This window comes from Dipodomys spectabilis, unplaced genomic scaffold (genome assembly GCF_019054845.1).
Source record: "Dipodomys spectabilis isolate Male_0828 unplaced genomic scaffold, ASM1905484v1 ptg000140l, whole genome shotgun sequence".
Taxonomy (NCBI): domain Eukaryota; kingdom Metazoa; phylum Chordata; class Mammalia; order Rodentia; family Heteromyidae; genus Dipodomys; species Dipodomys spectabilis.
In genome coordinates, this window is record NW_024870817.1 from 24200912 (window position 1) to 24213218 (window position 12307).

At 38.0% G+C, this 12307-nt stretch overlaps 1 protein-coding gene across 1 annotated transcript in view; it reads right to left on the reverse strand.

Annotated features, from left to right (window-relative positions):
• Positions 1-11676, reverse strand: part of Trim23 (tripartite motif containing 23) — a 30941-nt gene extending 19265 nt beyond the window's left edge. The window contains exons 1-3 of the mRNA XM_042690900.1: positions 11530-11676; positions 5973-6135; positions 1515-1636 (exon numbers count right to left, since the gene is read on the reverse strand). Coding sequence (XP_042546834.1) covers positions 1515-1636; positions 5973-6135; positions 11530-11610 — 366 coding nt within the window. The 5' untranslated portion in view covers positions 11611-11676. The remainder of the gene's footprint in view (positions 1-1514; positions 1637-5972; positions 6136-11529) is intronic.
• Positions 11677-12307: the final 631 nt, after the last annotated feature.

Sequence of the window (12307 nt, forward strand, 5' to 3'; positions counted from 1 at the left end):
CCTTCTTTCCTTCCTTCCTTCCTTCCTTCCTTTTCTTCCCTCCCTCCCTCCCTTTCTTCCTTTCTTTTTTAAGAAAACTTGGCAGAGTTTTATTGAGTAAGTACACAAGCAAGCAAGCAGACAAACAGACAGAAAGCAGACCAACACAGAAGGGCAGGGGCATGCTCTAGCAGAATATGGGTGCTCTCATAGGGAGATAGAGAGATATCTCTTGTATTATCTTCTTTCCTTTTTCTTTTCTCTTCTTTTTTTTTCTTTTTTTTTTGGGTCCGGTTGTGGGGCCTGAACTCTGGGCCTGGGCTCTGTCCCTCAGCTCTTCAGCTCAAGGCTAGCGCTCTACCACTTGAGCCACAGCGCCACTTCTGGCTTTTTTCTTTTTGCTTATGTGGTGCTGAGGAATTGAACCCAGGGCCTCATGCATGCAAGGCAAGCGCTCTAGCCACCTTCCCAGCCCCCTCTTGTATTATTTTCTAAAGATATTTACAATTGCTTTCTAATAGCTCCAGAGGTGAGTTTACTGAACAATCATGATTGAAAACCACAGTTAGGCAAATACAGAAATATAGTCTGTAAGCTTCTAAATATAATTTCTTATGGTAGATTCAGAGGAGAACTCAAATGGTATTAATTCCTCATGGTCCAACAAAATAAACACCAGGAAAGGGGTTCTCCAAAGTGGCTTGGGGTCCAGGTAAAAGGGAAGATGAAGAAAGAAGGGCAAAGGGAGAATGCAGTCATAAAATTCAAAGCAGATCCTACAAAATTAAGAAAATAGAAGGAAAGGGTAAGGTGCAGAGGAACAGGAGAATGCTGAAAGGGGTGGCACTGATCAAGATGTATTCATGAACTGCTTTGTTAAGTGGCAACTCCTCTGTGCAACTACTTAAAGGTAATGAAAATTAAAAAATTATAAATATTATTTTTAATTCTCATGAAGTACGAAGCATTTTGTTTGTTTTCAAACAAACTCAAGGCTTGAGGATGTATTCAAGTGGGTAAAATATAACATCAGATACTCAAGAATGTTTTGAGACCTTATGGAATATTAAAAGGCTATAATTGGAAGGAGAGATTTAGTAATTAATTTTTCAAAACTAGAAATTAGAAAATACATCAGTGTTATCATTCATTATTTAAGTAAAAAACAGACCCAAAGATTGAGACAATTTTGCTTCTCAATTACAAGAAATGTGTGTTTGTTCCATGAAACAATCCTATCTTCTGTTTCCTAAACCTGACAAATAATTTAAAATGTCAACATAGAATTAATGATCAATGATAAGAAAAAGAGTACACATAAAACATAAGTTAGACATGGTATGTTCAAAGAATTACATATCAGTTTTATTTTTGTTCTATTAACTAGTTTTATAATCAGAACTATAATTTAATGAAGAGCTGTGCTTCTAAAATGGAGCTGCTAAAGTAAATACAGTAATATTGTGCTGACAAATGTTTTAAAGTGAAAGAAAAGTTCATCTTGTAATAACCATGTCACCAAGTTTGATCAATACCTCTCCAGATATCCCAATGGCTTCTTCTGCAGCTCCATACTGACCAATATGACCATTTTGCAGTCGTTCTAAAAGCTCCAGTAAAGCAAAATTTTTTTTCAATCCCCAGACACCTGAATCTCCTAGAATAAACATAAAAACAAATACTAACTATAACAAAGTGGAATATTAACTATTTTACTCCATATCTCAAAACTAATTTCTAAGTCATATAGTTTAATCATAAATAATGGCTAAACCATTGAATTTGAAAATTCTATTTTGCTTTTTATGCTAAAACATTTTGTTCATATTTTCTTAGACAGCAAGAATCTACAATTGTTCCAAATAGAAATATACTTTAAAATTCTATTTTTGTACCATTGAATTTTACACATTTGATTACTTTTAATTATATCTTCTAAAACAAGTATTTCACAAATGATTTTTTTAAAAGTATCACAAAATAATACCTTTACAGAGAGCACTTTTTGTTCTATTTCTTTTTTCAAATGCTATAGTGGATAGGAATCAAGTTTAGTGGTAGAGTGCATACTTAGCATGCGCAAAGCCTGTTGTTTGTTTTCCCCTATAAGTCATGGGGCTTGAACTCTGGGCATGGGCACTTTCCCTGTGCTCTTCAGCTCAAGGCGAGTGCCCTACCGCTTGAGCCACAGCACCTTGTCTGGTTTTCTAGTGGTTTATTGGAGATAAGAGTCTCACGGATTTTCCTGCCCGGGCTGGCTTTGAATTGTGATCCTCAGATCTCAGCCTCTGAGTGGCTCAGCCTGAGCCACCGGCGCCTGGCTCAAAAAAAAAAAAAAAAAAGTTTTTTATATTCAACTAAATTCACTTTATGATCACAAATAAGATACAAGATTCATGTTTGTAAGTCATTATATGAATGATATACCTGCCTAAAAATATCCATCTCTAAGCAAACTGGAACTACAAGAGCTAAAGATTCATCTTTAAATTCCTATATAAGTTCCTTCTCATAGAAAGATCCAGAGCTGGGCTAGGAAGGTGGCTCAGTGGTAGAGCGCTTGCCCTGCATACATGAGGCCCTGGGTTCGATTCCTCAGCACCACATAAGCAGAAAACAAAAAGCCAGAAGTGGCGCTGTGGCTCAAGTGGTAGAGCACTCACCTTGAGCTGAAAAGCTGAGGGACAGCGCCCAGGCCCAGAGTTCAGGCCCCAGGACCAGACCCCCCCCAAAAAAAACAAAAACAAAACAAAGAAACTAAAACCCTTATGGGCTGGGAAGGTGGCTCAGTGGTAGAGCACTTGCCTTTCATGCCTGAGGCCCTGGATTCCTCAGCACTACATAAGCAAAAAGAAAAAAGCCAGAAGTGGCGCTGTGGCTCAAGTGATAGAGCACTAGCCTTGAGCTGAAGAGCTGAGGGACAGTGCCCAGGCCCAGAATTCAGGCCCCACGACTGGACCCAAAAAAAAAAAAAAAAAAAAAAGATCCAGAGCTTTACACCAATTTTATTTATTCATTGTGTAGGGTTTTTTTTGTTTTGTTTTGTTTTTTATTTGGTTTTGTGGGTCATGAGGCTTGAACTCAGGGGGCCTAAATACTGTCACTAAGCTATTTTTGCTCAGAGCTAGCTAGCATTCTACCAATTTGAGCCACAGTATTACTTTCGGTTTTCTGGTGGTTGACTGGAGATAAGAGTCTCACAGACTTTCCTGCCTGAGCTAGCATTGAACCATAATCCTCAGATCTCAGCTTCCTGAGTAGCTAGGATTATAGGCATGAGCCACTAGTACCTGGCATCAATCCCTTTTAGATAGCACATTTAAAAGAACCAGTGTTTCTTTTACCCAAAACTAGCAGACAAGCATATGTGCATGCTCTCTGTCTCCCTCTGTCTCTTGTCTCTCTCTCAGTCTCTGTCTGTCTGTCTCTCTCATACACATACATGCACGCATGAGCGTGCGCGCACACACACACACACAGAGCATTCCTAAACCTTTAAATAAAAGCCAGTTAGCAGTTAGGGCTAACTCTCCATGGCAAGCTAATATAACAAAATACTTTATATTTCTGCTATTGAATGATTGTTGACAATAAATATGTAAAAGGGTAATGGGCTTTTTTCCTTCTTCACTCTTCTTTTTTTTTTTTAACCAAGGCTAAGTATGTTTATGTTCTCTGATTTCTGTGATCTCCTTTCCCAAATACCATTACACTACCACTCAACTATTTCTTTCTTAGCCTTGTTGCCTCCCTACAAAGTTTTCCAATGTATGCTATGACAAGCTGAGTTCTACCTACTCTATTTATATAAAAATGCAGAAATACACAAGGCTTTCAATTGATAATTCTCCAATTATTCTGTCATCACATAATTAGCACATACCCATAAGCCCCAGTAAGTAGTACCTATATACTGGCTTGTATATCATTTAAGAATTCCATAATGGTCAAAACAACTTTAAAATTTTGATGTCTTAAAAATAACAAAAATTTGTTTTGTTTATGCAGAACTTCAGCAATTTAGTAAGACAAGAAAGCCATTGTTCCCCATGTCCCATGGGGAGGGATACCTATCACAGAGCCTCCAACCACCCTGAGCACCTCACTGTGCAAGAAGAAAACTCCTGACTCATCATAAACAGCATCTTAAAAACTTCCTCCTGGGATGAACAAATGCAGTAGTAGGATTCACTAGACTCTATGTTGAAAATGAACTTTTGCATGAGGATGAGAAGGAAAAACTGGGAGAGAGGCAAGAGATGACATTGTCCAAAAAGAAATGTACTCATTCTGACTAACTTTAACCCCTTTGTACATCACCTTTATAACACCAATTAAAAATGTTTTATCCAGGAAAAACAAAAACAAAACATTTTAAAACTCTTGTATCTTTTTGTAGGTCAATAAATTACTTTAAACGTGTTCTACTTGATATGTAATATTAAAATAAGCTGGGTTGGGGCTGGGAAGGTGGCTCAGTGGTAGAGTGCTTGCCTTGCATGCATGAGGCCCTGGGTTCGAGTCCTCAGCACCACATAAGCAGAAAAATAAATAAATAAAATAAGCTGGGAGCCAGTGGCTCACACCTGTAATCCTAGCTACTCAGGAGGCTGAGATCTGAGGATCACGATTCAAAGCCAGCCTGGGGAAGGAAAGTCTATGAGACTCTTATCTTCAATAAACCACTAGAAAACCAGAAGTGGTGCTGTGGCTCAAGCAGTAGAGTGCTCACCTTGAGCTGAAGAGTGCAGGGATAGCACCCAGGCCCAGAGTTCAAGCCCCGAGACCCACAAAAAATAAAAAAACCAAAAAGAAAACAACAACAACAAAAAGACAAAAAAAAAAAACAAGCATCAATGGCTCATGCCTGTAATCCTAACTACTCAGGAGGATGGGATCTGAGGATCTCAACCTAGACTGGCTATGAGACTCTCATCTTCAATTAATCAGCAAAAGAGCCAGTTTCGGGTGCTGAAGTTATAGAGTATTAGCTTAGTGCACAAATACTCACATCCCCTAACTCAGGGACAGTGCCAGGCCCTGAGTTCAAGCACCAAGGCTGGCGCGCGCGCACAGACACACACACACCAGAAGGAACAATCATAACAAATGCAAACATATTTCTTCTCTGATACTAGTAAATAAAAATTTAATGAGACTCCAATGGCTTTATCTGTATTTTCATCATTGGTTCATTCTTTTGTAAGAAAACTTTGTTTTATTGGATTAGTAGCTTCAAACAAATATCTAATCTATGATAAATACTTTTCTCATTTGTTCGAATAAGGAAAGCACATATTTCCCAGGTGTTGTAAAATTATTCACAGATATATATTGAATATAAACTCATCTCAATGTTTGATGAAAGAAAATTAGTAATTTGAGTGCTAGTTTACATTTAGAAAATTACTAACCTTAACAGAGATTCAAACATTTTGAAAGTGCTGCCGGGCACTCATGGCTCATGCTTGTAATCCTAGCTACTCAGGAGGCTGAGGATCGTGGTTCAAAGCCAGCCAGGGCAGGAAGTCCTTGAGACTCTTACCACCAATTAACCACCAGAAAACAGGAAGTGGAGCTATGGCTCAAGTGGTAGAGAATTTGCCTTAAGCTAAAAAGCTCAAGGACATCGCCCAGGCCCACAGTTCAAGCTCCACAACCAACAAAAAATATCAAATAAAACTGAAGTATAAAGACATTATTTCTGTGACATTTGTCTTATATAATTTTCCGTCTTTTCTGTTGATGTTGGTTGCTGGGCTTGAACTTGAGGATATTGTCCCTAAGCTTTTATGCTAAAGGCTAGCATTCTACCACTTTGAGCCACAGCTCCACTTCTGGTTTTTGAGTGGTTAATTGAAGGTATGAGTCTCACTGACTTTCATGACTGGGGTTGGCCCCCAATCAGCCTCCTGAGTAGCTAGGATTATAGACAGAAGTCATAAGTGTCCTCCTAATTTTCAGCCTTAAATCCAAGTGAATAATTTTCTTACCTAGATCTGTTACTTGTCGATCAAATGGGCACCGTATTGCTCTTCCATGTAGAGGTAGTCGAGTGAGACAGTCATGACAGACTGTGTGTCCACAAAGCAAAAGGCGAGGAACTTTGTCTCCTTGCAAAGAAAAGACATCTTCACAAACTCCACACTCCAGAACCTAGAATATGAAATGGAAACAACTTTAAAGGCACATATATTTCAAGTTTAAAAACACTGAACCAATATAACAATTCAACATTGTTCTTTGCTCTGTCATGAAAAAAATAGTCACTTTAAAGTACTTTAAATCACACCTAAAAATTTAGAAATTAGTCATTCCATCTGATAGACCTTGTCAAAATTGGGTGATAGTGAAGTGTCCTTAAAATAGTAAGTTTCAAAGACCAAGATAAAATTATCAACTAACATTACTGTTCCTTCTGAAAACTCTATCTGTAATAACAACATATAATGAATGCTACTAAAAGGAATTTCTGTGCAACTATTTTATGGCAATAAGTCATCATTAATTTCAACAAAAACAATATAATGAACTGGGATGATAGTTATATTTCCAAATGATAAAGAACTTGTAAGAAAAGACCACAAGGGGCTGGGAAGGTGTCTCAGTGGTAGAGTGCCTGCCTTGCATGCATGAGGCGCTGAGCAGAAAAAGCTCGAAGTGGTGCTGTGGCTCAAATAAAGCACTAGCCTTGAGCTGAAGGGCTGAGGGACAGCACCCAGGCCCAGAGTTCAGACCCCACAACTAGCCAAAAAAAAAAAAAGACCACAAATAATGTTCAAATATTTTCTATTGTCAATTTACAGCAAATAATGTAAAGTCCAAAATACATTCAGCTAAGACTTAGATTTCTGTTCTTCATCAATAAATACAACCGTGGGTTAGAAAACTATTTTATCTACTTAGTTTCAATTACATGTATATGATTTCTCAAAAGCCACACAAAAGACAGGTCTAAGAATAATATATTCTGATTCTCAGGATCATGTGATTGTTTTAGTGACTAAACCATATTTCTAGCAGTAAAACATCTTCATGCTTCCATGCCTAACTCGTGTCTTATAATATTAAGTTTGAAACACCCACAATACTATAAACTCCTGTGTCTGCCTTTCTGCTACAATATGGTCCATACTGCTTCACTACTATGTACTTTAGAACTCTCGGTTCTGAGTTTATCATATAGATTTTATGTGATAAAATACTTAACTTCCTTTATACTAAAAAATGGCTAAACAAATATTTTTCTTATTAAATGCTATTTCTGTCACATTAATAAACTAACAATTCCTGAGTAACTTTTCTATTTCTATCTATAGCTCAGTCCAACTAAAGTGACTATATTATCCTTTGGGCCTATTCCACTGTAATATTCAAATACTTCCAACACCTTTTTTGACTTTCTAGCCTGTCTTTCCATTAGACAGAGTAGTACAGGGCTGTGTGTTCCAAATAACAAGCATCTATGTGTGTATGTAAATAAAGCCCAACAAAATAAAGTTGAAAATAATTCTAGTCATCACCAAACACACAACACAAAAAGGAGAAACCTCAAAGTAGAAAACTTGGACTGGATCCATTATAGTTTTGGGTATTTTATTTATTTATTTATTTATTTATTTATTTTGGCTACAGGTACCAAGACTTGAACACAGGAACTCAAACTATGATTTGGCTTTCTTGTTAACATGTGGTGCTTGACACCTCCAATTTAGCTTCCTCCCTCCCTTCCTTCCTTCCTTCCCTTGTTTGTTTGTTTTGCTGTTTTAGTGCCAATCCTAGGGCTTGAACTCAGCACCTGGGTGCAATCCCTGAGCGTTTTTGCTCAAAGCTAGTGCTCTACCACTTGAGTCACAGCTCCACTTCTGGCTTTTTGGTAGTTGGAAATAAGAGTCTCTTGGATTTTCCTGCCTTGACTGTCTTTGAGCTGTGATCCTCAGATCTCTGCCTCCTGAGCAGCTATGTGTACGGACATGAGTCATGGCACCTGGCTTTTAGTTCAGCTTTCTACTGGTTATTTGGAGGATGGATTCTGGAGGACTTTTCTACCCAGGCTGGCTGAAACTATAATCCTCCAGGGTTCAGCCTCATGAGTGTCTAGGATTACAGGCATGAGCCACCAGCACCCAGATTGGATCCATTAAAATTTTAAACTTACTTCAGTAATTAATTCTGACTAATAAGCAAGTGAGACGAAAACATAGTTAATTATAAACAGATAATTCATAATTATCTTTCATTCTAGTATGAGTCAAAAGAAACTTAAATATAACATAGTTCGCAGAAAAGGGGTAAAAAATTTTAATATATAAAAAATTTACCCTATCTCTTAGAGAAATGAAAAGTAAAATTGTACCAAGATACTTTTTTTCTTATACAAAAAGTTGGGTGACAGTCTGTGTTAATAATAGTATATGAAATCAATGTCATATACTGCTGATTGTTATATTTATTCAGTATTAATAGTCTCTGCAGAAGCAACTTGACAATACTAATAGTTTAAATAACAATAATTCTAGCTACAAGAATTTGTATTATAAATATCTCAAAAACATATGACAAGATGTATATGTTATTCATTATAGAACCAGTTGAGTCATCTAAAAATTGAAAACACATCCTAGCCCTGAATTCAAACCCCAATACAGACACAAAAAATTGAAAACAAAGAATATATACATCAATACCAAATTGGAAAAGAAATTAAATTTATATGCTATAAAATTACCCAGATTAGTAAGAAACCTTAGGAAGATTTTTAGAGGGTAGGGGGAATGAGGGAGAGAGAATATGAATAAATATGAATAAAGCAAAGTGAAAATTGTTATATTAGCATAGTGTCTTCCTGGTAGGGTATGTAGGAAACCAATTCACCTTAGGACATCGGTTTCCTATGAGAAACCATTGGGGCAAAGCTATGCATAAATTATACATAGAGAGCTGGGAATGTGGCTCAGTGGTAGCGTGCTTGTCTTGCATGCATGAGGCCCTGGGTTCAATTCCTCAGCACCACATAAGCAGAAAAAGCCAGAAGTGATGCTGTGACTCAAGTGGAGCACTAGCCTTAGCTGAGGAGCTGAGGGACAGTGCCCAGGCCCAGAGTTCAGGCCACACAACTGACAAAAAAAGAAAAAAAAATTAAACATAGACACAGACATTTTAATTTAGCCTATATTTTTAAAGATATTTCACTTTTCCAAATTCAACACAGAATTAGGTATTAGAAAACAAATTCAACATTCTTATAAATGCTCTCATTGTGATTATATAATAAAGCTAGGACAATAAAGTAAAAAAATTAAATCTTTCTTAGTTCATTTATATCTTACTTCTCTAATCCAATCCCTGCACTAGAGAATTTACATTGCCAGCAGAAAATTTTTTTGAAAAGCACTAGAACATAGTTTCACGTATGTTAACTATGAGTAAATGCATTTTTAATCATTTATTTATACATTGAAGAAAGCTCAACTTCAAGCATAGGGCAATTCATACATCAGTGTTAATGACCACTTAAGTCTCAAAATTCAGAGAATACTAAAAGAGGAGGGGACAGGTATCTCAACAACTAATAGATGTATGATCAGTGAAACAAAGGTCCAAGAAGAATACAAGTTTCTACTTAGCAAATAATACACTAAGAAATTTTTCCTCAGTATCTATGAATGGGACTTGCAGCTAACAGAATAATAAATTAAGCACTGATATATATTTTTTTTCCTTGTTGTCTCTGAGGCTTGAACTCAGGACCTGGGTGCTATCCCTGAGATCTTTTCTCAAGGCTAGTGCTCTACCACTTTTTGCCACAGCTGGACTTCTGCTTTGTGAGTGGTTAATTGCAGAGTCTCAAGGGGACTTTTCTTGCTTGGGCTGCTTTCCAACTACAATCCTCATCTCTCTGCCTCCTGAGTAGCTAGGAATGCAGGTATGATCCACCAGTTCCTGGTCCTAGATTTTAAAAACACACTTTTAATATTACATTGCAGATATTACAAATGAATCTTCAAACTTATATATAAATCAAATTTAATAAACCATAAATTAAGACTATAGCCATAAATACTAAAAAAGGCTCATTTTGAAAATTCTGTAATATATTTCTAAACTTACTTCACAATATCAGATTTTTGTTTTCCCTAGTGACTCTGTCATCACCAACTTGTTTGTTTAACAAGAGGCTGTTTTACATATTAATAACATTACTTACTTTGACCTTTTCCTTTCAATGACTACTTCTTGCTTTCTCAAAAAGGTTTCTCATATTACAGTTAGGCACATTTTACAAGCTAAGATGAAAATGAAAAGGAAGTGTGCCTCTTATATATCAAATCCAGTGGTCTAACAAAGTGGGATTACACCCAAGTTACGTACACTTTTGAGATTAACAGAAATGGAAATAGCTATGACACCCACTCCAATTGTGGACTAAAACTTACAAATTACTCACAAAATAATCTTCATTATCTTCTACTTAGCAAAAGCACAATTCAAAAAAGGAACTCTCAACTATATAATATGCCTTATAACGAGTTATGCTGTGCATCATTATCCACTAATATTGACTAATAATAAGTGATGGATATAAATATTTTATTTGTTGCCAAATAAAACCAAACCTCAATGGGAAATTACCGGTGCCAATTCAAGACATTAAAAGGACTTCATATTTCTGAAGTCAATTGTGATTGTACACTAAAACTACTTGTGGAAATTTTAAAAATTATATTAATATCAGTATTATAATCAGAATTACAGGACTATATGTTGACATATAGTCACAAAAGAGAGTTACCAATGTCTTTACATACGATCCTGGAGGGTACACAGTTATTCTCTCCATATCTTTCCATATTTCAATGTACGAGAATAGTTTCACATATGTTAACTATGAGTAAATGCATCTTTAATCATTTATTTATACATTGAAGAAAGCCCAACTTCAAGCATAGGGCAATTCATACATCAGTGTTAATGACAGGTTACGCTGCAGTAGGAGACGTCTCAAAATTCAGAGAATACTAAAAGCAGAGGGGCCAGGCATCTCAACAACTAACACATGTATGATTACAAAGTACAGTCAAGAAAAGCAGACTTTAGGGCCAGAAACTCAGAACTTTTGCCACATACTGCGCTTATGTAAATCTGGGTTTCCTTCACTATTGTAAAATATGAATTAACATCTACCACAAAAGTAGATATGAACGATGGCAATGGCTCAGCCCAATTCTTTTTTTGAATAAGCTAATTCATGCCTGTTGACTTTGCTAAATGCAAAGGACCTGGAGACAGAGCAACACAGATCTCTCTCACAGGCCCACAAAGTCCTTTCCTACAAACACGTCTCTTAATCTGTATAAACAGACCTGGCGGGCCCGGAGGGTAAGGGTAACAGAGGAGTAAGGAGGGGGAGACCAGTAAGGCCTCTGGGGGGGCCGGCCCGAGGTCGCGCATCCCGCCCATCCAAGATCGGGCCTCAACGACGCAGCCAGATTTCCAGGATGGACCAAAGGGAGGCCGATGGTGGAGAACAGAGCACGCAAGGTCGCTCACCTTCACCACAGTCATACCCCGGCTGCCCTGCCGGCCACTGTCTAGTCCGGCTGCTAGCTTGTTTACAACCAGGGTAGCCATCCTGGAAGGAGCGGCGCCGAAGATGCAGCCGTCAGAGCCTTCAACTGTGAGGCGGGGTTCAGCCACCGGCTACCCAGAGGCACCCGCGCGCGCTGCTTGGTGAACAGGCGCACTACAGTTGAGAGGGCAGCTCCCTGCTCTCTCCACTCCCCCACGTCAGTCGCAGGCCGTTTGGCGGCACAGCCAAAGTGCGCATGCGCACTTTTATTTTTCAGAAAGTCTGCGAGTCATGGATGGAAAATTTAAAAAAAAAAAAAAAAAGTTAAACAAAGAGTAGAAGTAAAATTTTAGGTGTGACCACTGCTTCGGCAAGATTTCTTCTCCAAACTGCAAACTAGCCGGGAGGAGACCGGAGTGGACTACACCCCCCTGCATGCAGTGGTATGCACATATAGAGAAACTACAAATCCCAGCATGCCACAGTCCTTTTCTCTACCCCGCCCCTCCGCTTCGTAGGCTTTCGCTAGCGTCAGACGCGGCGTTGGTTTCGTGAAGTCCTTTTGTGTGATTCTTTTTTTAGCCGGAAACTAGCTTTTCTTAATGCTTAGTGTCTCTGAGACTTTAGAAATGACTCTGGGAGAAAGAAGCCGTTGGAGCTTTAAAGGACATAGCAAAATTTAAGTATTTTAGGGACTACCAGCCAAACGAAGCCGCTGCGTGGGCGCTGGAAGCCGCCTTCCCGCGAGTGCGCTTTTCC